This window comes from Arvicola amphibius, chromosome 4 (assembly GCF_903992535.2).
Source record: "Arvicola amphibius chromosome 4, mArvAmp1.2, whole genome shotgun sequence".
Classification (NCBI taxonomy): Eukaryota; Metazoa; Chordata; class Mammalia; order Rodentia; family Cricetidae; genus Arvicola; species Arvicola amphibius.
Genome location: NC_052050.1, coordinates 91,276,657 through 91,303,612, shown reverse-complemented (window position 1 = coordinate 91,303,612; position 26,956 = coordinate 91,276,657). Strand labels below are relative to the sequence as shown.

Sequence of the window (26,956 nt, the reverse complement as noted above, 5' to 3'; positions counted from 1 at the left end):
GGCTGCTGTGCTAGCAAGGCTCCGGGGCCATGCTAGCAGACAGACATGTCCCCTTGTTCTAGAACCACCCAGTTACAGTAGTGGGATAACTACATAAGATGTATGTAGGAGAGTGCAGGAGGAGCCAGGGTAGACCTGGCTACAATGTGACTAAACCATGTTTGGGCAAGTGTTTGGACAGAGTAAAAGAAGGGACCAGAGAGGATGAGGCAATTTAGACTTCAATGGTCTAGTTCAAAATATGACATGTAGAGAGCCGCCATGGAGATGCCAGGTCAGACATGCTGAATCTTTCCTGGTAAGCCACGACCTCATGATGAAATACAGATTAATAGAGATGGGTTAAATCAAGATGTGAGTGTTAGCCAATAAGAGGCTAGAGCTAATGGCCAAGCAGTAATTTAAATATTTATTTCAGGTGTAAGGAAGCTAGCTGGGCAGGACAGAACCAAAGGGCCCACAATTTACAACAGTTTGGCACTCCAACGTGGTAAACTGACTCCACGTCAAACCTGAGAGGGCTTTAAAAAGAATTCTAGACACAAATATAGAGTTTAACACAGCTTTTTGCTGTTTGCTGGTGGGGTACCGCAGAGAAATTTTCCTGACTCAGCAGCCACAGCAGGAAAAAGGCTGTGTGGTTTTAAAACGCAGCTTCCTGGGTTGTGCTGCCAGTGCGAACTCCAGCTATAAGCATTTCAGTGACATTTGTGGGCCCTGGGTGTTTCTGTGCCCACTAGGCTTGGGAGGAAACTGGCTGAGACAATGCCTGTGGCTTGGTGCTCCCTGCCTTGATGTAGGAGGGTCATCTGTCTATTTGTTGTTTCATTGGTTAATTAATAAAGAAAACTGCTTGGCCTGATAGATCAGAACATAGGTAGGCGGAGTAGACAGAACAGAATGCTGGGAGGAAGAAGGCAGTGAGGCAGACGCCATAGCTCTCCTCTCCAAGATGGACGCAGGTTAGAATCTTCCCGGTAAGCCACCACCTCGTGGTGCTACACACATTAATAGAAATGGGTTAATCAAGATGTGAGAGGTAGCCAGTAAGAGGCTAGAGCTAATGGGCCAAGCAGTGTTTAAATGAATACAATTTGTGTGCTGTTATTTCTGGTGTAAAGCTAGCCGGGAGGGAGCCGGGCAGGAAAGCAGCCCGCTGCTCCTTCTCTGTCATTTGTAGAGTTTGGAAGTTGCTTAGGTAATATTATATCCATCTCAAGTCTTTGATGGATTGAAGAATGGTTATAGTTATAGTTTTCCATTATTATGATAAAGATAAAATAGATATAAATATTACAACTGTAATTCTTGCTTGATAACTGTTTTGTTAATGTAATTTTACTATGTTAAAGTGAAAGCCTTTCTTTTTTTTAAACAGAAAAAGGGGAAATGATGTAGGTGGGTCTTCTTTCTATGTGTTGCTTTCATTGATTAATAAAGAAACTGCTTGGCCTGATAGGTCAGAACATAGGTGGGTGGAGTAGACAGAACAGAATGCTGGAAAGAAGGGAACTGAGGCATGTCTCTCCTCTCTGAGACGGACGCAGGTTAAGATCTTTCCCAGTAAGCCACCACCTCGTGGTGCTACACAGATTACTAAATATGGGTTAAAGCAAGATGTGAGAATTAGCCAATAAGAGGCTGAAACTAATGGGCCAGGCAGTGTTTAAATGAATACAGTTTCTGTATAATTATTCTGGGTAAAGCTAGCTGGTGGTCGGGAGCCAGGCGGCAGGAAGCAGCCTACAGCTCCTTCTTCACTGCCTGGGCAGGCAGTGAGATCAGGTCTACGAGGCTTGGGCAGGCAGAAGAGCATGGTGGATTCCCACTGCCATACAGAGAGATGTTTCCAGGCTACACAGTGCTCTGCATGGCAGATCTGGCTATAACTCAGATAAAAAGGGTTTATGTGCTGCACGCTCATACTCAGAGTTAAAGTGCTGAGTGCAGCTCCTACCTGGTGGCCCCAGAGCTAGCAAAAATGGTACGTCTACCAATTTTGAAATTGGAGAGAGGTGGAGCCAACATCCAGAGCAGCTGCAACCAAGCCGCTTAGCATTTTAAAAGCTTTTCTGGACAATAAAGAATAACAGATTCACAATAGGACAGATTCAGACATAAGCAACCTCTAAATAGGTCACAGTGTTGTATAAATGTATGTAGGCTTGGGAAGAGAAAATAAACAGTATACAGAGTCATAAAATAAAGTTAATACTTAAAAAAGGGTAAAGTCTTTAAAGAGACAGAGTACAAATAATCATAGATTAAAATGGAAAATTCATTCACAGAGAGTCTGGATTCTGTATATTATTATGTTTTCTTCGAATTTTTTGACTGTGAAGGAGCTAAGTACAGAGAGACGTTTCATTGTGTGGACTGCTAAGCTAAACCAGCATGTATATTATAAAGGTATTATGAAATACTTCAAAATTTGGGTCTAAGGATATGATGCTTTGAAAAAGAGGTTCTTCTTTTGTTTTCACAGAGGATGAGACCCTGTGGATTCCTTCTAGACCAATATGGTATGATAGACCATGCCCTCCTGAAAGGCTTCCATAAACACCCTCCAAAAGTTAATTCGCTCAACTGCTGACTGAGATGAACCTAGCACACAGGATATACCATGAAAGACCTGATTAACAGCGCCCCCATACAGCATGAAGCAGTTTGAAGAGAAAAAAACTGTGCTGATATTCCCAAATATTGTTTATAACTGTTCTTTTACATTTAAAGGGGGATATGATATAGATATGCATAGTTTGCATTGGTATAAATCTTGATTTATTGATACAAGTTTAAGGTCAATTTTGTTATATGTATATGTATTTCTGATCTTGATTAAGGTATTGTGATTGTCTAGCTCATCTAAAAATGTAATGTATAATTAAGAAATATAGGTTAATAGATAATCATCTATAATAGTCAAGTTTGTAGTCATGTTAATTAGATTTTCTAGATGTGCATAGATATATTTCAGATAAACATTCTTCATTTCCTTAAAAGACTACAGAATATGGCATTTAAAATGTTTTAATAACTTAGGGCTTTTCATGGCAATGAGATACATCTGCTCCTGGCAGCACCAAGCTATTTCCTGAGGAAGGTGGGCATCAAAGAGGCTCCTTATGGAGTTGGTTAGCCATTGGGGCAAGAAACTGCTCTTGCTAGGAGTGTTGCATAAACTGGACATGAAGAACCCACAGAGAGATGACTGCTAAACTTGCCTAAAGGTAAGATGATCCTTCAGGGTTCCTGATTCATAAGAGTCTGCGAGAAATTCTGCAGAATACAGAAGAAAGTAACTGAACTGCCTTTGAAATTTCCTGCTTCATGGAAATGTCTGCTGGATACTATGGGCCTGTAGGCTGAAGATGGATGCCCCAACAGTACAGAAGAATTCTGGATGACTGTAGTACAGGCAGTGAGATGACTCTGTCATTTCTAGAGTTTTGGAAGTTGCTTACTTCTAGTTTATACAGGTAATATTATATCCTTCTGAAGTCTTTGATAGATTTGAGGAATAGTTATAGTTTTCCTGTTATGATAAAAGATAAAATAGATATAAATGTTGTAACTGTAATTCTTGCTTGGTAGCTGTTTTGTTATATGTAATTTTACTAAAGTTAAAGCCTTTCTTTTTTTGTTTAAACAGAAAAGGGGAAATAGTATAGGAGGTCCTTCTGTTTATGTGTTGCTTTCATTGGTTGAATAAAGAAACTACCTTGGCCTTTTGATAGGGCAGAACTTAGGTAGGTGGAGAAGACAGAACTGAATTCTGGGAGAAAGAAAGCAGAGTGAGAGAACCGCCATGGAGACTCCAGGTCAGACATGCTGAATCTTTCCAGGTAAGCCACGACCTCATGATGATATACAGATTAATAGAGATGGGTTAAATCAAGATGTGAGAGTTAGCCAATAAGAGGCTAGCGCTAATGGGCCAAGCAGTAATTTAATTTTAAAAAATGTGACATGTGGGCTGGAGAGATGGCTCAGAGGTTAAGAGCATTGCCTACTCTTACAAAGGTCCTGAGTTCAATTCCCAGCAACCACATGGTGGCTCACAACCATCTGAAATGAGATCTGATGCCCTCGTCTGGCCTGCAGGCATACACACAGACAGAATAGTGTATACATAATAAGAAAGGTAAGAAAGAAAGGAAAGAAAGAAAGAAAGAAAGAAAGAAAGAGAGAAAGAGAGAGAAAGAGAGAGGAAGGAAGGAAGGAAGGAAGGAAGGAAGGAAGGAAGGGAGGGAAGGGAAGGGAAGGGAAGGAAGGAAGGGAAGGGAAGGAAGGAAGGAAGGAAAAAAGGAAGAAAGAAAGAAAGAAAGAAAGGAAGGAAGGAAGGAAGAAAGAGATGGAGAGATGGTTCAACAGTTAAAAGGTCAGAGAACCTAGGATTTGATTCAATACTATCTGCAACACCAGTTCTGGACATGAATATGGTGAACATACATTCAGAAAAACTCATACACATAATATATATGCAGCAGCAGCTCTTACAAGGAATGGTGACATCTGATCAAACACTCGAAGAATGCAAAGGCTCAAAAGATGTCTGTCTTCCAACAAAATACCTGCCAGTGTAAAGTTTTGGAGGCAGCTCTCAACTCAGCAGTCTAGATACGCCCACTAGATAGGCAATCCAGAAAGAGCTGTTGGGGTACCGAATAGGGACCTCAATACCCTAGATCCTTTTTGGAGTAATTTTAGACACCCTCTAGAATACTAAAGAGACAAGCATAAGACATACCACCACCAATAAGAATCCAAGCACCTTCTAATACCAGTCTAACTACTGGTCATGTATCACTGGGCTCTTGACACTAACCACCAGAAGGGCTACTCATATAAGCATGAGAACATCATCTCCTGGCAATCTAATGCTTATGTGGAATTCTGTAATTTCTTCCTGACTTGGCTATAGTGCACTAGCCAAACTCCTCTCAGGGCCTCTCCCCAGCTGGATGATGTTTACAAGGTCAATATGGTAGTGCCTCCCTCAGTGTAGTTCTAAATTGCAACCATCAATATGGTTTAATGGCTGATTTTACTTGTGTAGTAAAAGGCAATGATAGTTGCAATCATACCTTTTCAAACATCAACTGTGAAATGAAATGCCTGAGAAAACAAAAGCCCTCAAGTGTAAAGTCTACATGCTTATAATACTACAGCTGTTATTAGAAAGAACAAATCTTGTGGGGATTAAGCGACTCTGCAAGATACACACTGCCCAGAGGGCCACATGCCAAGGAGGGCCCTGCTGTCTCTTCTAACCTGTGGCCTTGAAGGGGCCCCACAGCCAAAGAACCCAGCTGATTAGGGCCTGGGGGGGAGTCATCCCCTTGAGGCACAGCCCCATCACTCTGCCACCCACTGATAAGCAAATGTTTTTGGTTACTCGACAGATTCTAAAATTTAAATTTCTGGAGAAATTTAAAGCAACAAAAGCCAGTCTAAGCCGGATGGTGGTGGTGGTGGTGGTGGTGGTGGTGGTGGTGGTGGTGGTGGTGGTGGTGGTGGTGGCGGCGGCGGCGCACACCTTTAATCCCAGCACTCAGGAGGCAGAGGCAGGCGGATCTCTGAGAGTTTGAGGCCAGCCTGGTCTACAAGAGCTAGTTCCAGGACAGGTTCCAAAACTACAGAGAAACCCTGTCTCAGGGGGGAAAAAAAGAAAGAAAGCCAGTCTACTTACCACCCTTCTCTCTGAAGTCAGAGCACCTCATTCACTTATGGCGCACACTTATGACCCCAGCACTTAACAGGACCACCAGGAGTTTGAGGAAGTCAGCCTGGGCAAAACTGCAGCTCAAAGACAAGCAGCAACAACAACAACAACAACAACAAACCCTCTAACTAATCTCACCATTCAGGAAGCAGAAGATGAACCAGGGTCAGATGGGTCTACAAACAGAGTTCCAGGCCAGCCAAGGCTATATGGCAAGATCTCATCAAAAACCAAAAATAACAAACAAAAAACACCTCTGTTTCGAGGCCAGCTGCTCTTCCAGAGGACACCAGTTTGATTCCCAGCATCCACACTGTGGCTTACAATGATCTGTAACCCCATTTCTAGGGAATCCAAGACATGCACATGGGCACATATGTATGCAGGCAAAACATTTATACACATAAAAATAAATCTAATAGTTTTTTTTTAAAAAAAACTCTACCTGTCCTAATAACACCTTGTTATTTCAAGAACCACATCCTCTCCCCCAGTCACAAACTGACCACTTGCCTTTCCTACATACACATCTATTCCTAAATCCTAATCACTCTCATTTGTGATTAGGACTGAAAACTTCAGCCAGGCAGTGGTGTCGCATGTTTTTCATCCCAGCACTCAGGAGGCAAAGGAAGATGGATCTCTGTGAGTTCGAGGCTAGCCTGGTCTACAGAGTGGGTTCTAGGACAGGATCCAAAGAGCTACACAAAGGGCTGGAGAGGTGGCTCAGAGGTTAAGAGCACTGACTGTTCTTCCAGAGGTCTTGAGTTCAATTCCCAGCAACCACATGGTGGCTCACAACCATCTGTAATGAGATCTGGTGCCCTCTGCTGGCCTATAAGATATATGTAGGCAGAATACTATATACATAATAAATAAATCTTATTTTTAAAAAAAGAAAGAAACAAACAAAAAGCTACACAAAGAAACCCTGTCTCAGAAAACTAAAGGCTTAAAGCTTCAGCCAGGCATAGTGGTGCACGTCTTTAGTCCCAGCACTTGGGAGGCAGAAGCAGACGGATTTCTGTGTTCTAGGCTAGCCTGGTCTACGAGTGAGTTCCAGGACAGCCAGGGCTACACAAAGAAACCCTGCATGATCCCCCACCACCTGCCTTAGCCTCTACCTCCGGAATACTGCAATTAAAGGCATGTGGCACCATCGCCTGGCTCTGGCTTCAGTTTTACAGGAATGAAGTAGGAGGCTCAGGCAAAGTCAGAGGCAGGGTACATATTAATGAGATGCAGAATACAATCAAATACAATGGGGTGGCCCTCAAAAAACAGGGGGATGTACTCTGTGTAGAAGCACACCATGGAACAACAGCACCTTCTCTCAAGTCCCACATCAGACATCTTGAGTCTTCCAAAGCTAGACAATAGCTTCACTCAGGAGACTAATAAACAGGTACATAGAGACTTATTTATGTTAAATGTGGAGCCATACATTTTTTAAAGAATGCACAGTCCCTAATTACCTGGTAGCAAGTTGACCTTGCAATGGGGCTGAGGTTAAAGTAGAAAGATGGAACAACTGGCTTAGCTTACAAGGGAAGCCACAGCTTGTGGTAGGGCAGCCTGGTCTACACACGGATGAAGGCCTGCTAAACAGTGATGTTCCTGTCCAAGATAGTTCTCAGGTATTTAAAAATAAATGAATGAATGAATGAATAAATAAATAAATAAATAAATCAGGGGCTGGAGAGATGGCTCAGAGGTTAAGAGCATTGCCTGCTCTTCCAAAGGTCCTGAGTTCAATTCCCAACAACCACATGGTGGCTCACAACCATCTGTAATGAGATCTGGTGCCCTCTTCTGGCCTACAGGCATACACACAGACAGAATAGTGTATACATAATAAATAAATAAATGTTTAAAAAAAATCAGGTCCACCCTGATACCCCATGCCTTTAATTCCAGCACTCTGGAAACAGAGGTCTGAGTTTAAGACCAATCTGGTCTAAATTGAAAGTTCCAGTCAAGCCAAGGGTTACAACATGAGGCCCTTTCTCAAAAGGAGGGAGGGTACACGAATTATACACCACTCTAAGAAAAATTTTAAAGAAATACATGTGGCCGGGCGGTGGTGGCGCACGCCTTTAATCCCAGCACTCAGGAGGCAGAGGCAGGAGGATCTCTGAGTTCAAGGCCAGCATGGTCTACAAGAGCCAGCTCCAGGACAGGCTCTAGAAACTACAGGGAAACCCTGTCTCGAAAAACCAAAAAAAAAAAAAAAAAAAAAGAAATACATGTGCAACTTTTAGGGGAAAGTAAGACAAAGCATCTGGTATACAATAGGAATCCATCAATGAGTTAACAGTGATGAGTTCTGAGGGAAGGACAGACTGTTAACTCTTAATATCCTGACAGCTGCAAAAGACAGAGTGTTCTGCAGCAGGAGCAGCAACCTGGACAAGCACTGGAAATGAAAAAACGTGGGTAGGAGTTCTTGGTGGGGACAGGTATGAGTTTCTGAAGAACCTTATCAATGAGACTACATGAGGTCTTTAAAGTCTTTTGAACTTCCATGTTCATTCATTAGCTTTTTTTGAAATGAGTGATTAAATACTAAGGGATTTTGCTAAAGAACAGATAAATGAACTAGGACCTTCAGAATGCAGATTTGTATACAGGACAAGAGGATATCAGTAACTACAAGAGCTGTGTTAGAAATAGCATGATACTTTGTGACTGGAGAGATTGCTCAGCAGTTAAGAGCACTGGCTGCTCTTCCAGAGGTCCTGAGTTCAATTCCCAGCAACCAATGGTGGTTCACAACCATCTATAATGGGATCTGAGGCCCTCTTCTGGCATGCACAGATAGAGTGCCATATACATTAGGTAAATAAATTTAGAAATAGCATGATACTTAAAAATAATTCAACCTATGGGATAATTTCATTTCGAGGCCTGGAGAGAGCGATCAGTGACTAAGAGCACTTGCTCTTGCTGAGAGCCCACGTTCAGTTCCCAGCAAGGGCATGGTGGCTCATAAACTGCAACATCAGTTCCAGGGACTCCAAAGCCGCCTTCTGGCCTCTGCACACATGTGGTACATATACACACATGTAGGTAAACAGTCATATACATAAACTTTTATAAAAATTCCATTTTACTGCCAAAAACTTTTGAATAAAATTTAGAATAAATATCTATTAAAAGCTTTACTAAGTATAATCTACTCTTATCCGGCAAACAATAATAGGTTCTTGCTTTTGTTTTGCTAAAATTTAAAATATTAAAGTTGACAACTAAGAATAATTGTGTTTCTAATCTGAAATCCTATTATATACCACTTAACCGTGATTCTCTTTGGGAATTAAATTCATTCAACAAATGTTTTTCCCCACAGTCTAGTCTGAGAATTAAAATGATGTTTCAGAGCCTGCAGGCACAGAGTACTTCCCTTCCAGACTAGAGTTCTGACCCTGGCGCCTGTAATCAGCTTCCAGCTTCAGTACTAGGTTCCTTATAAGAACCTTGGTCTCCAGGACTCCAAGTCAAAAGCTAAGATGAACTCTTGAATATTGTCATACAACAAAAACCTTCCTCCAGGGCTACATGGCAGGGGACGCAGTGAAAGGAAGAGAACACATACACATACTCCCAAGTGTGGGCATTCTCTAGAGTTCCTGCCTTATCAAACCACTCCCTTCCATGGCAGTCTGTGATCTGACGAGCTAAGCTCCTCCTGCAATGTCACTGTTGCAGTTACACTGCTTATGTTCACTCATACTCGCTCACTGTCTTCCCCTCCCACTGTCCTTCAACTCTATGCTGGCAAGGCATAAGATCCCTTGGGAGCACAACAGGGGACTAACAGGAAGTTCCAGAGTCCTGAAGACACTGTTTACCCAGTATTTTCCATGTATGAATGTACAACCGTAGTAATATGACTATTACAGTTGAGAGACCCTAATGGAAAATGCTGGACTCATGGGTCGAACTTTTTTTTAAAACTCCTTACAAGCTATTCTCTGCTTGAAAGGAGAATAACAAAACCAGTCCCTACATGAGTAACAGTAACTGGGCAGAAATCCCCTCCAGCAGGCTCAAGAGCTCAGTTTATCCCTAACCATCTTTCTGCTGGGCTCCTTAGCTACACATGCTTAATAAAGAATTTCTTACTGAAATCAATAATGACCAAGTAAAACACTCTGTACCACACTATTCATAACTAATTCCAAAGGAGAATTTCAAAACATCCTCAACATATACAGAAAGATCTGTTTATCTTTCTGTGTGTCTTTCTGTACAAGCATGACATTCACACATCTACCAATTTAGAACTGTCACCAGAAATGGGAAGAAAAGGGAAAGCACTGAGCCACATTCTTGCAGCTAATTCTTGAAAACCTAACCACAGGTTTCAACAGGCCAGAAGTCCTTTGGTCCTCCACCTATGAGCCACTGTTCTAGAGGCCCTAATTATCAACATCCAGAAAACAATGTCACCCTTTCCTCAAAGTACCTCCCCATTATATGCAGTGCTGTCCTATCTTCTTATCTATCCTACCTTTGTGCTTGTTATGTGTATATGTGAATGCATGTGGGAATGCATGGAAGCCAGAGGCTGTCATTGGGTGTCTTCCTTAATCACTTCAACAGCATTTTTTGAGACAATCTCTCACTAAATCTGGAGCTCACCAACAGGTTACTGGCTGACCAATGAGCTATGGGGATTGGCCTGTCTCCAGCTTCCCAGCACTGGGGTCACAGATGCTTACCTGACTTTTACATGGATGCTAAGAATTACAACTCAAGTCCTCATGCTTGAGTGGCAGGCATTTTCCTGAATGAGATCTTAACCCCTAATTTCTACCTTCCTACCATCTACTGATGCCATGTGGAGAAAAGAAAAGACCAGTGGTTCTCAACCTGTGGATCATGACCCCTTGGAGATTTGAATGACCCTTATATGGGAGGGGTTGCGTGTCAAATATTTGCATTTCAATTCTTAACAGTAGCAAAATTACAGTTATGAAGTAGCAATGAAATAATTTTATGGTTGGGGGTTAGCACAACATGAGGAACTGTATTAAAAAGTTGCAGCATTAGGAAGGTTGAGAACCACTGCTGCAGATTGAAGCAAACAAACCAAAGTCCTGCCTTTTCTGACATGCCTATCTTCCAAGTTCTGTACCTGAAGAAATTCCACACTTGGTTCAATCTAAAAAAAAAAAAAAGAAAAAAAAACCTACAGAAAAGTGGACATAGTAGCATGTGCTTATAATCCCAGCTATTGAAAGGCTGAGGCAGAAAACTGAGTTTAAGGGGGGGAGGGGAGGGAAGGAAAGGGAGGAAAGGGAAAGGGGAAGAGAAGGAAGAAGCAGAGGAAGAGGAGGAGAAGTCTCAAGCTAGTGAGATACGTCAGCAGGTAAATAAACTTTAACCTTTCCTTTCAACTGAGTTCAATTTCAGGATACATTTGGTAGAAGAAATGACTCAGAGAAGTTGTCCTCTGACCTCTACATATGTACTGTGGCAAACACATGCTCACAACCACATAAAGTAAACAAATAAATAAATGTAACTTAAATTTAATTTTTTGTTTTGTGGGTTTTTGGGGGGGGGGAGGAAAACATTTATTTTATCTTTCAGATTGCAGTCCATCATCAAGAAGAGCCAAGACATGAACTCAAGGTAGAAGCCCACAAGAGAAATCACCAACACATGTTGCTCGTGGACTAGTTCTCGAGCTCTGTTTTGTGTTTTTGAAATGGTCTTTCTTCATAGCTCTGGTGTCCTGGAACTTACTCGGTAGATCAGGCTGGCATTGAAAACCTGCCTCTGCCTCCCAAGTGCTGGTATTAAAGGTATACACCACCATGCCTGCTTTAAATTTTTTTTTAGAGAAATCAGTCCTATCACGGAGCTCACACTCACTGCACTATTGGGATGTCTGTTCCTACACAGTGTCCTAGAAGTGTCTAAGCCTGCAAATAGTGACTGTCTGGAGAGTCTGCACTCCAGGCCAGTTCCAACCTTCACCAGTCAGGAACTCTTCAAATCTCCAGGGTCTTTATCTAGGAGGACATGACTAGATAAGCAGAATGGTTCCTTCCAAAATAAAAGTATCTATAATAAATGACACACACTGTAAGCATCATTGATCACAGGCTTCATTTTAATAAAGTACAATGAACTTCATCTAACATCATCAGTCATATGGACAAAAGGATGCAGAAGGCATCTCACTTCCATAGGGTTCCTTATAATCATCAAATAAGGGGCTGGAAAGATGGCTCAGCGTTGCTCTGTTCTTCTAGAGATCCCAAGTTCAATTTCAAACAACCACATGGTGGTTTATGATCTGATGCCCTCTTCTGGTGTGCAGGCATACATGCAGACAAAATACTCATACATAAACAAACAAACAAACAAAAATAGAAGCCGAGTGGTGGTGCGTGCATTTAATCACAGCACTCAGGAGGCAGAGGCAGACAATCTCTTTGAGTTCAAAGTCAGCCTGGAATAGAGAGTGAGTTCTGGACAGCCAAAGCTACACAAAGAAATAATGTCTCAAAAAACCAAAAAGAAAAAAAAATCAGACAAATCCAGATTATGAGATATAAGATATCTGACCAGTATTCTCCCCAAAAGGAATAAAAGATCATTAAAAAAAAAAAAAAGGAAAATCACAGGGTCTCTCTCTATTTATTTATTTGTTAGGGATACAATATTCTGTCTGTGTGTACATCTGCAGGCCAGAGAGGGCACCAGACCTCATTACAGATGGTTGTGAGCCACCATGTGGTTGCCGGGAATTGAACTCAGGACCTTTGGAAGAGCAGGCAATACTCTTAACCACTAAGCCATCTCTCTAGTCCACAGGGTCTCTTTTTTGAGAGAGGGTCTCTCTGTAGCCCTGGCTGTCCTAAAACTATGTAAAGACCAGGTTGCCCTGAACCTACAGAGATCTGTGTGCCTCTGCCTCCCTGCTAGGATTAAAGACATGCATCTTGATTCCCATTCCTACTTATTTTTAATTTCTATTTATGTGGTGTGCGTGCAGGAGGGGGGACATGCCACAGAACACATGTGGAAACCAGAGGATAATTTTGTGGCATTTGTTCTCTCATTCAACCTTTACATACAAAAAATGTAATTTAGAATTAAAATAACATTAGCTTTGTGTAGAAACTATCTTGATAACTTGAAAACACTTTGGGTCAATATTCAATAACTAATTTGAATATATGACTACTAAAAGAATATAGTTGAAAAAGAAAAAAAAGGTGTAGCATGAATCTTTCTTTTTGTAATGTCTCTCAATGTAGCCCAGGCTTGCCTCCAACTCACACTCCTACTACCTCCAGAATACTGGAATTAAAGGCATGAACCACTATACCAGGCTTAGTATGATTTTTTTCATTGTATTTCTTATTAAATTTTATTTCATAAATATTTACCTAGGTCCTCTGGAAAAGCACCTAGTGCTCTTAGCTGCTGAGCCATCTCTCCAGCCCCAGTATTTTACAGACAGGGTTTCTCTGTGTAGCCCTGGCTGTCCTGAAATTCACTCTGTAGACCACGTTGGCCTCAGCCTCAGAGATCCATCTGCCTCTGCCTCCAGAGTGTTGGGATTAAAGGTGTGCGCACCACCATCTGGCAGTGACCAACTTCTTTATATTACATTGTCGAATGATCTGAGTCTGCAAATAAACCCAGTCTCCAAGCAAATAAGCTAACCAACAAGCAAGATTTGCCTGATCTTCCTAACCTGCATACTGATGTGAGAGTCTTCTGTTTGTGTTGATTTCATTTGTTAATAAAGAAACTGCCTTGGCCCATTTAATAGGCCAGCCCTTAGGTGGGTGGAGTAGACAGAACAGGAAGAAGGAAGTGAGGTAGATGGCTCAGACAATTGCCCCGCCTCTCCTCTCTGGGACAGATGCCATGAAGCCAACCACCAGGACAAACATGCTGAATCTTTCCCGGTAAGACACCACTTCGTGGTGCTACACAGATTATTAGAAATGGGTTAATCAAGATGTGAGAATTAGACAATAAGAGACCGGAACTAATGGGCCAGGCAGTGTTTAAATAAATACAGTTTGTGTGTTGTTATTTCGGGGCATAAGCTAGCCAGTGGCCAGGAGCCGGGAGGCAGGAAGCAGTCTCTGCCTGCAGCCCCTCACTACAGCATGCAACAGTGCTTGCAACTAAAAACTTTCTCCACTGGGCTGGAGAGATGGCTCAGAGGATAAGAGCACTGACTGCTGTTCCGGAGGTCCTGAGTTCAATTCCCAGCAACCACATGGCGGCTCACACCCATCTATAATGAGATCTGGTGCCCAGAACACTATATACGTAATAAATAATTAAAAAAAACTTTCTCTACTCTTGGCCATGTCCCTCCCCAGGCAAACCAAACTGCCCTCCCCTCTCTTCCTTGGTATGTCCCTCTCCACCTACTGCGTCCACGTTGGGGACTAGGTCTTTCCAGCAGACCCTCTAAAGCTGCTTCAAGAAGGTTGAACCTAGCCGGGCGGCGGTGGCACACGCCTTTAATCCCAGCACTCGGGAGGCAGAGGCAGGCGGATCTCTGAGTTCGAGGCCAGCCTGGTCTACAAGAGCTAGTTCCAGGACAGGCTCCAGAAACTACAGGGAAACCCTGTCTCGAAAAACAAAACAAAACAAAACAAAACAAAACAAAACAAAAAAAAAAAAAAAAGGGAACCTTTCTGCCAGAACACCATTCTTGCCAGTCATAAACCACCTAAATACCAGACTGTTGACCTTTTCCTTCAGGCCATGGGACAGTCAGTGGTTAGCCAGTCTCACAAGAAGCAAACACCAAGCAAGCCATCTCTTAAACAGAAATGTTTCTCACCCAAGAGTTTTTTCAGGCGGGGAGCATTGAGTCCATCTTGTTCATGACCACTTCTTCTTTTTTTTTTTTTTTTTTCTTTTTCTGGTTTTTCGAGACAGGGTTTCTCTGCAGCTTTTTTAGAGCCTGGCCTGGAACTAGCTCTTGTAGACCAGGCTGGCCTCGAACTCACAGAGATCCGCCTGCCTCTGCCTCCCGAGTGCTGGGATTAAAGGCATGCGCCACCATCGCCCGGCTCATGACCACTTCTTAAACTATCCACCAGACACTCCCCGCTTGCCCTTCTGATCCTGACATAGTGCTCAGTGCCAACAGCATCTGTACAGGATAGGCTAAACCTTAAAACAAAACAGCACCACTTAGGCCATGAGGCAAGCAGGCTGGCTTTCTTTCTAAACTAAGAATAAAAAGAATCCATAAATAAATTCTATATTTAGATACACAGTTTTTAAAAACTGTGTATCTGATAATAATCAGCTATGTACATTTAATTCATAGAAGGCTATAATTTGGACCAATGAAAAAACCATGAAAGAAAAATGTCAAACTATAGTAAGAAAAAAAAATGAGTTGATAATAGAAAAAAACATTCAATAAATGCTGTGGATTTCTGTGACGGTGCACAGAGTAAGCAACACATTTTCTTTATCTGGGTCCAGAATAAGCCACAGTACACTTGGAGGAGATGTAGGATGGCTAAGTGCCCACACTGAATGGGAAGTTAGAAAACAGCAGTCAGGTCAGGAATGAGCAGCTATCATGCTTCTAAGATTCCAACTTTCCTATAATCTGGCTGCTGTGGCTATGCAGAGCAAACCTTCCTAAGGAAGGGCTAAACAAAGCCAGGGCTCAGATAATTCTCCCAAGGTGGTTCTGCTCCATCAGTATCTTAAGTAAAGGTCCATGTGATGGTACTGCACAACAGCCAGTATTAACATGCTAGCTCTGACATCTGACATAGCCTGCCTAGGATGATGAGGCTCTCAGCATTCACTCACTGCACATCATGCATGGGCACATAGCAGAAAACCCTGAACTAAAGTAGGCTGTTCTGTAACTTAAGTGCTAGGACACAATCACCACCACCACCACCCTACACCAAGACCACCAACAGCACAAATATCCTGAGAATGTAGCTGCGGTTCTGTAGGTGATTGCCCCCACCCACAGAACTCACCCTGGAAATCAGAGTCAAGACAAGCTCAGGGAAAAGACCTTTGGGACTCTGCCCCAAAGTAGGAGAGTCCAGAGCAAGCCCTATACTATACTATTAAGGAAGGTAGGTAGCTTTAGGGGACACAGGGTAAACCAATCCTAAGGATCTAAAAGAAAACAGCCTTTCTACAGAAGTAGGGAGCTTGGACTGGCATCTCTGAGGCTCTTCTACAGAAGCTGAGGGAGCAGTTGTGTAAGGACAGTGATCCAACCACACCTCACCATCTAAGACTGCAGCTTCAGCTCATGACACTGGTGCTCAGTGGTAAATTCAGCTAATCTCGATTTTTGTCTAACATTTGATAGTCAGAACTTCCTAGAACTTTAGTGTACAAAGTAAAAAAAATGTTTAGAAATTCCACTTTTCATGAGTCATGTAATTTCTGGTGAATGGGGGAAAAAACGAAAAACAAAAACACAACCAAGATGATAGAGAGATACTAAAATGACCATGTCATCTGGTGGTTCAGAATTTAGTTCTAGATCTAATTCAGATCTAGTTTTTTATGGTGTCACCATAAAGGACCAGGACACTCTTATTTTGGGGAAGGGAACTACAAAGACTGATATGAACATGACCCAGCACGAGAGCCGTATGAGGGCAAAGTTTGCACTGATGTTCTAAGCAGAAGATACGTCCCTCTCAGTTCCAGAGCTGGGCTGTCAAGCACTGCCCACCAAGGGCATGCATCCTAATATCACTTCAGCCAAAGCTCTGCTCAGATGCAGCTGACTGACCCAGTGCTAACCTTTCATAATCGAGGAGCCAAAAACCCAAACCCTCTGTGCAGATATAAGTGTAAGGTATCACCCTGCCATCATGTTACTTTTAAATTTCAATACAACCAAATGTTCCATCAGTTATGCAAATACTTATTCTCTCTCTTCTCAAAGGTGAAACTTGAAAAACAGGGTAAAAATACCATTTTTTCTTCATTTATGGTCTTCAGTAATGTCCTAACCAGGTTGGGGAGACAGCTAAATAGATAAAGCACTTGTCAAGCAAAGTTTGGATTCCCAGCACCCACATAAAAAGTTGAGCAGAAGGCTGGAGAGATGGCTCAGTGGTTAAGAGCATTGCCTGCTCTTCCAAAGGTCCTGAGTTCAATTCCTTCCCAGCAACCACATGGTGGCTCACAACCATCTATAATGAGGTTTGGTGCCCTCTTCTGGCCTTCAGGCATACACAGAGACAGAACATTGTATACATAATAAATAAATTTTTTTAAAAAAAGCTGAACACATGTGGTAGAAAACATGAAATCCAAGCACTCAGAAGGCAGAGACAAGGGATCTCCAGCACAAGCTGCCTATCTAAATCAGCTGGAATTGGCAAGTTCAGCAAGAGATACTGTCTGAACAATGACTGAGAAAACACCCATTAACTCTGAAACTCCTATACATGTACATGTACTCATTCACACACATACAAATACACATATTATGCACAAACAATTACACATACAAAATACATACAAAAATTTAAATGTCCTGAACCTATAAAGAACCTATATTCCAATACTACTTTAAAGTTGACTTTTGCTTTGTTGTTGCTGCTGCTATTGTCTGGCAATCCTAAAAGGCAAAGTAGTTCTCTTGCATCAGCCTCCTGAATGCTGGGATTAGAGGTATATACCACAATATCAACTGTTTTGTGCTGAAATTAAGTTATTTATGATTAGCAAACATTTTCAGAGTATAAAAATATCAAATGGGGCTGGAGATATGGTTCAACGAATAAGAGCACTGACTGATCTTCTAGAGGACTCAGGTTAAATTCTCTGCACCGACATGGCAGCTTACAACTTCCAGGGGACCCGACACCCTCATATAGACATACATGCAGGCAAAATATGAATGCAAATGAAATAAAAATAAATATTAAAAAACATCAAGCCAGCCAGGTGGTGATGGCTCACGCCTTTAATCCCAGCACTTGGGAGGCGGAGGCAGGTGATCTCTGAGTTTGAGGTCAGTCTGGTCTACAGAGAAGAGTTTCAGGACAGTTAGTGCTACTACAGAGAAACCTTGTCTCAAAAACAACAAACAAACAAAAATAAATTAAAACCCCATTCACTAGGGGTATAGGGTACATTGGGGCAGGGCACATTTTAGAGTGGAGAAAGCTTTGACAGCAGGCACCCTAGATGTAATGATGAAAATGATACTTAATCCCATGTATTCTCCCCAAGACCTGTAACCCTAGTCTAAGCATAAGGACACATATACCAACAGTGGGCATCCAACAGTACCTGATCATTGTTCTTCAAAACTTCAATAGGATATGGTGGTGGCGCGTGCACACAGGTGACAAGAAGCAAGCAGATTTGTGTGAGTCCAAGGCCAGCCTGGTCTACACAATGAGTTCCAGGAGATTCAGAACTACAGAGAGAGACTGTCTCAAAAAAAAACAAACACTAAGGTCATCAAAAACAATGACATATGAGAAACTGTCACAGTTACAGCCAAAGAGCCTATGGAGGCATAAGACAAAGTATAATATGTGCAAGTTAGACTCTGAGAAAACAAAAAGGATATTAAGTAAAATTTAGGGGATTCCTTCATACTTGGGAGGCTGAGACAGGCAGATGGCAAATTGTAGGCCAGTTTGGGCCACACAGCAAGACCATGCTTAAAATAAATGAATAAGTGAGTGAGCAAATGAATAACAGGGAGGAGAAGTGTTGAGCAATTTGTCTCAGCTGGTAAAGTACTGAGTTCAGATCGACAAAACCCACATACAATGTGAGGAGTGACACCATGTCAACCAGTCTTGCTGAACTGGTGAGCTCCAGGTTCGATGAAAACACCCTGTCTGAAAATAAGGTAGAGAGCTGGGGAGATAGCTTGGTGGGTAAGGTGCTGTTATGAGAGGAGAGGACCTGAGTTAGATCCCTGGCAAACAAGTAAAATGCCAGGCACGGTAGTGCATTTCTATAATTTCAGCACTGGCCAGTCATTCTAGCCAAAACAATAAAGCTACCAAACTTCCCATCCCACACTTAGGCAGGCACATATACACATATAAATGTAAATACATACACACACACACACACACACACACACATATACACACATGCAAAAAAGAAGGGGAATGTAGAGCGGGGAAGAGAGAGAAAGAAAATGGAGGGGGGAGAGAGAAAGAGGACTAGGGAGATGAATAAATCAGTAAAGTGCTTGTCTTGCAGAGGACGTGAGTTCAATTCCCAGAATCCATATAAAAAGCTGGGTGTGGTGGTGAGTCCCTATTATCTCAACACAGAGGCTTGCTGCCAGTCAGTCTAGTTGGTAAACTCCAGGTGAGAGACTTTGTGTCAAAATGCAAGGGTGGGTGTCTCTAGAGAAATGATAACAGGAGTTGAATTCTAGAGTGCGCGCGCACACGAACAGACGGACGGACGGACAGATGGACGGGGACACACACACACACACACACACACACACACACACACACACGGAGAGACAGAAAGAAGAAAAAAAAGAAAAAAAAAACAAGGTGTAGTACATACTAGAATCCCAGCACTGGAAAAGTTAAGGCAGGAGGATCTAGAGTTCCAGGTTATCCTAAAATACATAGCAAGATTCTGCCTTAAGTGATGGCACACACCTTTCAGCCCAGCACTCAGGAGGCAGAGGCAGGCGGATCTCTGTGAGTTCGAGGCCAGTCTGGTCTACAAGAGCTCGTTCCAGAACAGCCCAGGTTGTGACAGAGAAACCTGTCTCAAAAACCCAGAAAAACACAAACGAGAGAGAGGGACTGGAGAAGCAAGACTGTCCAGTGTTATCACAGGACACCTACCCAGGTATCAGAACCAAGAGGATTGAGTAAGAATAGAGCAGCCTAGAGGCTGTAAACTTAGAAAGCCAAGGGTACAACAAAGTTTACCTTAGAGAAACAGGCACGGAACATGGAATACGAACCAAGGCTTGGGGAAAGGGCAGCCACCTTGAAGCAGACTGGTCAGATAAAATTGTACAGCCACAGGAAATGTATATGAGGAGTCTTCCACTGAGGGAAATTTCTTCAGGCAAAGAGGAAGAACATGAAAAAGACAAGAGGACACTGAAAACCTGACAGCCACAAACATCCTGGACATTTGCCTGGGCATGAGTGTGTATGTGTGTATGCGCGCATATGTATACACACACACACACACACACACACACACACGCACACACACGCGCGCACATGCATGCACGTACGCAAGTGTTTGAGGCATAGACCTTGGGAGAAACAAAATGACAAACCAGGAAAGAAGAGGAGGGGGCACAAGCACTGGCACCTGGAGACCCAACCAGCAAGTCACTGGTTAACCAGGAAAGGAAGAAGCCAGAAGAAAAGGGCAATAAGAACACAAAGTCGGCAGTGGGCAGCCACATGGATGATAACATGCAAGAGATCACAACCCTGAGAGAACTACAGCCTCCCTCCAACCCACAGTTGCCGTACCTAGGACTAAGGTTCCACAGCAAGGTCCAGAAGATATAAAACCACCTTTGTAGACCCTGTCCCCTACTCCCAGTTTAGGTCTCCATAAACACTAAGAAAAAACTAAAAATTAGCTCAAGCCCCTTCTCACATTTTTTTTTTTTAATTTTCAAGACAATGTTTCTTTGTGTAGTCCTGGCTGTCATGGAACTCTGTAGACCAAGCTAATCTTGAACTCACAGAGCTCTGTCTGCCTCTGACTCCCAAGCGCTGGGAATTAAAGCGTGCACCACCACTGCCTGGCTCCTTCTCACATTTCTACTGCAGATCAAAGAACGCGCTTGGTGAGACTTTTCAGATTTGCTCTGATAATCTTACTGACAGTATCCAATATACAGATGCCACTTAGACCTACAATTCCTTCATGCAGCAATAAACTCAAGCTTCGAAAGAGAAAATCTGTTGAAGAATTGGGGCTTTAACAGCAATCTCAGAATAGTAGAAGCTGTGTCTCTGCTGAGACCTGGGCTCCCGCAGTGAGAAGGCCAGTTTTAGTTTCTCTAAGCACACACGACACATACCTCTAAGAGGAACATCCTTGGCATCTAGACAGACCTTCAAACAAGGTCTGTACTATGACTCCCTTCAGAAAGAAAATGACTTGAAACAAACTGGCACAGAGGGTAATGATCTCTCTGTGCAATGAGGGAAACCACCAGGCCCAAGAAAACCATTTGCCCACCTTCAACTGGCCTCTTGACAAAACTGCAGAAAGAAACCATATATTCATGTTCAGTAGTGAGCAGAACCTTTAGTACTGGCTATTAACCTAAAACACAACCTTGAATCAGGCACCTTGATAAGGAAACAATCCTTCCCAGTGTGGTCTGCACAAATCCCAGCACTTGGAAAGTGGAGACAGGAGGACTAGAAGTTCAAGGTCATCTTCAGCTATATACTATGTTGACTCCAGCCCATTATATGAGATTCTATCTTTAAAAACAAAAAGGTGTGGTACTGCATACCTTTAAATCTCAGTATCCAAAGTGGATCTCTGTGAGTTCTAGGTCAGCCTGACTACGCAGTGAGTTCCAACGCCAGCCAGGTCTGCACAGTGAGACCCTTTCTCAACAGTAAATATTTTAAAAGTTAATTGTTCATAACAAAGTATCTGTTTTTGTTTGTTTGGTTTGGTTTTTCGAGACAGGGTTTCTCTCTGTAGCTTTGGAGCCTGTCCTACAACTCGCTCTGTAGACCAGGCTGGCCTTGAACTCACAGAGATGTGCCTGCCTCTATTTCCCCAGTGCTGTGATTAAAGGCGCCACCACCATCAACCGGCCTTGTTTTTTTTTTTTTCAATTAAAAAAACATTTTTTATGTGTATGTGTGTTTTGCCTACATGTAAGTCTGTGCACCACTGTGTACCTGCTACCCAAGAAAGTCGGACAGGACTTTAGACTCACTGGAGCTGAGATTCCAGATGGTTGTGAGCTGCCATGTGGGTGCTGAGAATTGAACCCAGGTCCTCTGAAGAGCAGCCAGTGTTTTTAATTGCAAAGCCATCTCTTCAGCTCTTTAAGTATCTTTCTTAGCACATTAAAACAACTTGCAATGTCTCAGAGTAAAAAAAAAGTCAACTTTAACATCAAGAAAACTTTCTGGAATAACAATAAAAACAGTCTTTCTATGAGTATATAAATGCAAACAAAGGTCGGGTACCAAAGCTGCACCCAACAGCTATCCCAATTCCAAACAGCCCTTTCTCACCACAGAGAGAACACATCCCTATAACTCTAAGAAAGAGCTCACTGCCTCTGATCTAACAGCTGGAGACTGAACATACAACCTGTTCACAACATTCAAGTAACTTTAAAAAGGTCTGGCATCACACCAAACAAGTGAGCAACGTGATCCAGTCACAGAAGAATGCATGACTGAGAAGATCTGACTGATACATGTCCCAAACTTACAGTTTCCACACAACACTTCCTCCCCCATTGACTTGCCCTTTGAACCTGTCTTCAAAACAACTGCACTGCATACCCCACTGCCACCTGTCACCCTACAGACAGGCCTGGGCACACTTGCACCTGCTGAGGGAGTCATTTCTGTACCAGTGTTCCTCTGCAATGACTTACTCTCCTCATAGAACTGAAAACCACACGGGATTCCCGGTCCGCTCCACAGAAGACACATTCTGAGGACCACTCTCCGAACACATCACCTCAGTCTCATCCTACAGCACTCCCAGCTCGTCACCTTTATATGCCCATCGCTGACTCCTACCAGGGTCAATCAGTTGCCTAGGAGTACCTCAACTCCAGCTCAAGTAGAGATGAGGACTCAGGTTGAAAAAGGAGACACATGTCCCCAGGAGTCACCTGTTCCTCTTCCCCAAAACTTCCCCAAAGCAGCCTAGTGTCAAGACCTCTCTTCAGTCCTATATCTCTGCAGACAGCTGCTAACTAAGATAATATCCTCCTCGTATAATCCATGTCAGAAACATTTTTTTAAAAGTGCTCAAAGGTTAAGAGTACATCCTGCTTTTCCTTGGGACCCTAATTTGTTTTTTTTTAATATTTATTTATTTATTATGTATACAATATTCTGTCTGCGTGTATGCCTGCAGGCCAGAAGAGGGCACCAGACCTCGTTACAGATGGTTGTGAGCCACCATGTGGTTGCTGGGAATTGAACTCAGGACCTTTGGAAGAGCAGGCAATGCTCTTAACCTCTGAGCCACCTCTCCAGCCCGGGGCCCTAATTTGGTTCCTGGCACCTATATCACGTGGCTTATAACCACCTGTAACTCAAGTTCCAGGGGATCCGAGACCCTCTTCTGGCCTTTGAGAGCACCTACGATCACATGGGATTTACTACACACACACACACACACACACACACACACACACGTATATAAATGTATAAACATATAAACAAATAAATATAAAGAAAAAAGGAAACAAAACAGGTCCTTGATTCCATCTCTTATGGGGACCTTGCCTTGCCTGCAGGGTCTTCACTAGAGATGAAAATGCATCCTGTTCCATGACAAGAACAGCACCTCAAGCCTGGATGTGGCACAGCCTGAAGACATGACTCTGCAGTTAAGAGCACTTTTTGCTCTTCCAGAGAACAGGGGTCAGGTTCCCAGCATTCATGGTGGCTAACAACCATCTATAACTACAGTTCCAGAGGATCTGACGCCCTCTTTTGGCCTTCAAGGGCACTACACAACATGATGTACAGACAGGCATGCACCCATACACATAAAATAAAAACCCTTTTTTTTTTTTGAGGCAGGGTTTCTCTGTGTAGCCCTGGCATGTGTCATCATAGCCCAGATAAAAATAAATCTAAAAAAAAATAAAATAAAATAAAAATTAAAAAAAGCCAGGAGGTGGTGGTGCACATCTTTAATCCCACACTTGGGAGGCAGAAGGCAGAGGCTGGCGGATCTCTGAGTTCCAAACTGGCCAAGAATACAGAGAAACCCTGTGGGAATGGGGGCAAGAAATGTGTTAAGGCCTAGTTGTGGCACACCTTTAATCCCAGCACAAGGGAAAGCAGGTAGATCTCTGTGAGTTCAAGGTCATCCTGGTCTACATAGCAAGTTCCAGGCCAATTTAAAAAAATTTTTTTTTGGATAATCTGAAAATCTGAGGCCACTTTTTTACATGTTTTCTAAATTTCCCTGACAGATGCAGCACCCCTTGGAAAACCTAAAGCACCTTAAATTCTCCTCAATCCCCATGTCTCCTCTGACCAAACCACATCTTTTTTCCAAAAAGGAGGCCTGCAAGCCTCACCCTAGCAGAGCACCAGCCCTCAATAAAGGCAAACCACACAGAGCTTCTTCCAAGCAGGTGTTTTCTGACAGGACACAACATTTCAAAGAATGCGGTCATCTGCCCAAAGAAATATAATGTCCCTCTTCCTCTGATATGGCATAGTTACACTTAGGAGGCTCAAGCTCCAGGAAGACACCCTGGCCAGTGGTACTGAGGACTTCCCCACTCCCTAAACTGCCCACAGAGCCTCCCCTGGGAGACCCTCACATGACAGACAGGGAGACACTGGATTCTCTGCCCAAAACCAATCTGTTACTTATGAGTCATGTACTTGACCTCTCTTACCTTAGTTTTCTCACCTGTAAAATGGGAACATTATCACAACACAATATAAATGAAGTATATGTCTAAACATCTGCCTTGAAGAAGAGCTCAATAAATGGTACTTAAAAACTCTGGCCCACCTTAAGGGCAGACTGAGCTAGGCCTATTTCCACAGCCTCAGGTCGTATTGTTGGCTTTACAAGTGTAAAGGGGAAAGGCTTTGAGGAAAGTTAATTGAGACAGTGTCAGCATGCCAGGTTAAAGTTCAAATGCAAATACACTTTAACCATGCAAATCTTCCAGTCCTCAAGGAAAAGCCATCCTGGGAGTCATCTCTGTCATTCCAAACGGGAAACAAGGCATAGTCTCATATGTGGGAGGACTCTAGATGACAAAGATGCAAGGCCTAGTTCTCACTTTCTTATGGAGAAGTCTATCACTTATTCTGTAACTCTCTTCTGCTCACTAGATTATACAGTGCTTTCAACACTGAAAAAGCTGCTTGATGAGGAAACTGCAGGTATCAAATGCCCATCATGGAAGTACCAAGACCACGGGAGAAAACACACTTTCCCTCTGCACAGACACCATCAATACACACCTTCTACACTGCAACAGCATCACGGTGTAAAAGTTCACCTCATAAGCATCCACAACACTGCCACTCCGACTTCCACGACTCATGTTTTTGCCTGCTAGCCCAAGCACCCCGGGGTAAAGACATAAGTGTTGCAACACCCTTTTGCCTTTCACCATTTTTCTCAACGGGATAGGTCCTCCTCTTTTTAGAACTTGAATTAATTATCACCCATCTCTACAAGGGGAGGCCATAACTTGGAAGTCCATAGATGAACTGCAGAAGGCTCAAGAGCCTCCAGTAGCCACAAAATTCAGAGCAGCTGTGCACGCTTCTCAAACGGAGCCCTTACTTTCAGATTCTCAAAGGGGCTCCTGACCCTCCAGAAACATTTAAAAGCCACTACCACAGCCGCAGCCGAGACCATACTGGAGCAAGTGAGTTTCTTGGGTCCGCCTGAGTAAAGAGAGCTACAACTCCCTTCCCGCCCCACCCCACCCACAAGGAAGGTAGGGGGGGGAAGGATCGAGCCCAAGAGCTCTGAACGTACAGGGCAAGCAGGTGGCCGCTGAACGACAGCCCTAGCCCAAGGGGGTCTGCCTTTGAACCAAAGTTTGCTAGGTGTCTGACTTTCCATCAGCCACCTCACATCGCACACAAGGTGGACGTGCTGATCCACCTTGAGCTTCAGAACTCCAAAACAGAAACTACAACTACGGATACTTTTAATAACACAGAGAAAACAGAAACATTTCACCCAACAAGTGGTTAGTTTTGTTTTTGTTTTGTTTTTTTCTCCCTCTAAAACCCCTCCTCCCTGTCAAACTTAGGCTGCCCTCACTGGGGCCTCTAGGCCCGGCCTCCCAGGGCTTCCCACCTCACTGAGCGCAGAACCACAGGCAAGAGGAGCCCCAAAATGCCCCGCTGACCAGGAGTCTGGAGAGGAGCCGCCAGCATCAGGTGTTACAAGCAGAAACTCCCATCGCCTGCTTCCCAAGACCCTCCTCCAGGTAAAGGCCAGAGGCTTCTCCTCCGCAGGCCAGACCTCAAGGTAAGCCCAGAGGCTCGGATCCAGGCTGCGCGGAGCCGAAAACAAACTTTCCAGGCACTTCCACCCCGCCCGGCCGGGTGACACCTCCCGGCCTCCCCCGCCCTCCGCGCCCTGTCAGCGCCCCCGGCTGCCGCCGCCAGCCCGAGCCGGGGCCCGCGCTCCCCGCCGCGGCCGAGAGGCACCCTCGGACGGCGCCAGCAGTCCTGCCCGCCACCCAGCCGCAGGTGAGGCGCCGCCCGGCCCGCGGCACCGGGCCGCCCCGCCTCGCCTCGCCTAGCAGAACCCGGGCGACCGCCACGCTCCCGGGTAACGGACCGGCGCGCCCTGCAGCCGCCGCGCGCTCACCAGCTGGCTGGTGGTCCTGGCCATGAGCCCCGCTTCGGCGCGGGCGCCTCCCCCGCAGCGTTGCGCTGCTCGGCGCCTCCTCAGCGTCCTCCTCCCCGCGGCGGAGCCCCAGCAATGGCCGCCCTCATCCTGCGCCCGCCCCGCTGCCTGCCGCCCCCAGCGCCACCCCGCCCCCGCGCGACGCTGGGTGGGACTTCCGCGACGCAGACGCCGCTGCCCACGTCCATTGGTCAGAATACCTATCACTCGCCTCGGGCCGGGAGTGCCCCGCCCCCGCCCAGGAGCTGCATTTCCGGGTTGGGTCCCGGCGCGCCTGTAGAGGGGGACCGAGCGAGCCAATCGGTGGAGGCGGGGAGGGGCCGGGTCTGGAGCGCCGAGCTGTCATCCGCGTTCCAGGTCAGGTAAACTGAGGCTGGCCGGCCAGCCGGCCAAGGCTTGCCTGGGGCAGCAGCAAGGCTGGGCTTGAACCCGCTGCCTGGACTCCTTGAATTTCTTTGAGTCTCAGCTCACGAATGATCCGTGAGAGCGGTTGGGCTATCCTATTATTGGAAGCGGAAAACAAGCCGCCGTCACTGACAGCCTCGGAAACTGTTTGTGCCTATATTTTGGTGGGTGTTTTTTTTTGGGTGGGTGTCTTTTTTGGTGGGATGTCTTTGTGAACTTGCTTTT

At 44.2% G+C, this 26,956-nt stretch overlaps 1 protein-coding gene across 1 annotated transcript in view; it reads right to left on the bottom strand.

Moving 5' to 3' along the window:
- Positions 1 to 26,405, bottom strand: part of Pdpk1 (3-phosphoinositide dependent protein kinase 1) — a 64,434-nt gene extending 38,029 nt beyond the window's left edge. Inside the window, exon 1 of the mRNA XM_038328137.1 lies at positions 26,288 to 26,405. Coding sequence (XP_038184065.1) covers positions 26,288 to 26,311 — 24 coding nt within the window. The 5' untranslated portion in view covers positions 26,312 to 26,405. The remainder of the gene's footprint in view (positions 1 to 26,287) is intronic.
- Between the last annotated feature and the right edge of the window lie 551 nt (positions 26,406 to 26,956).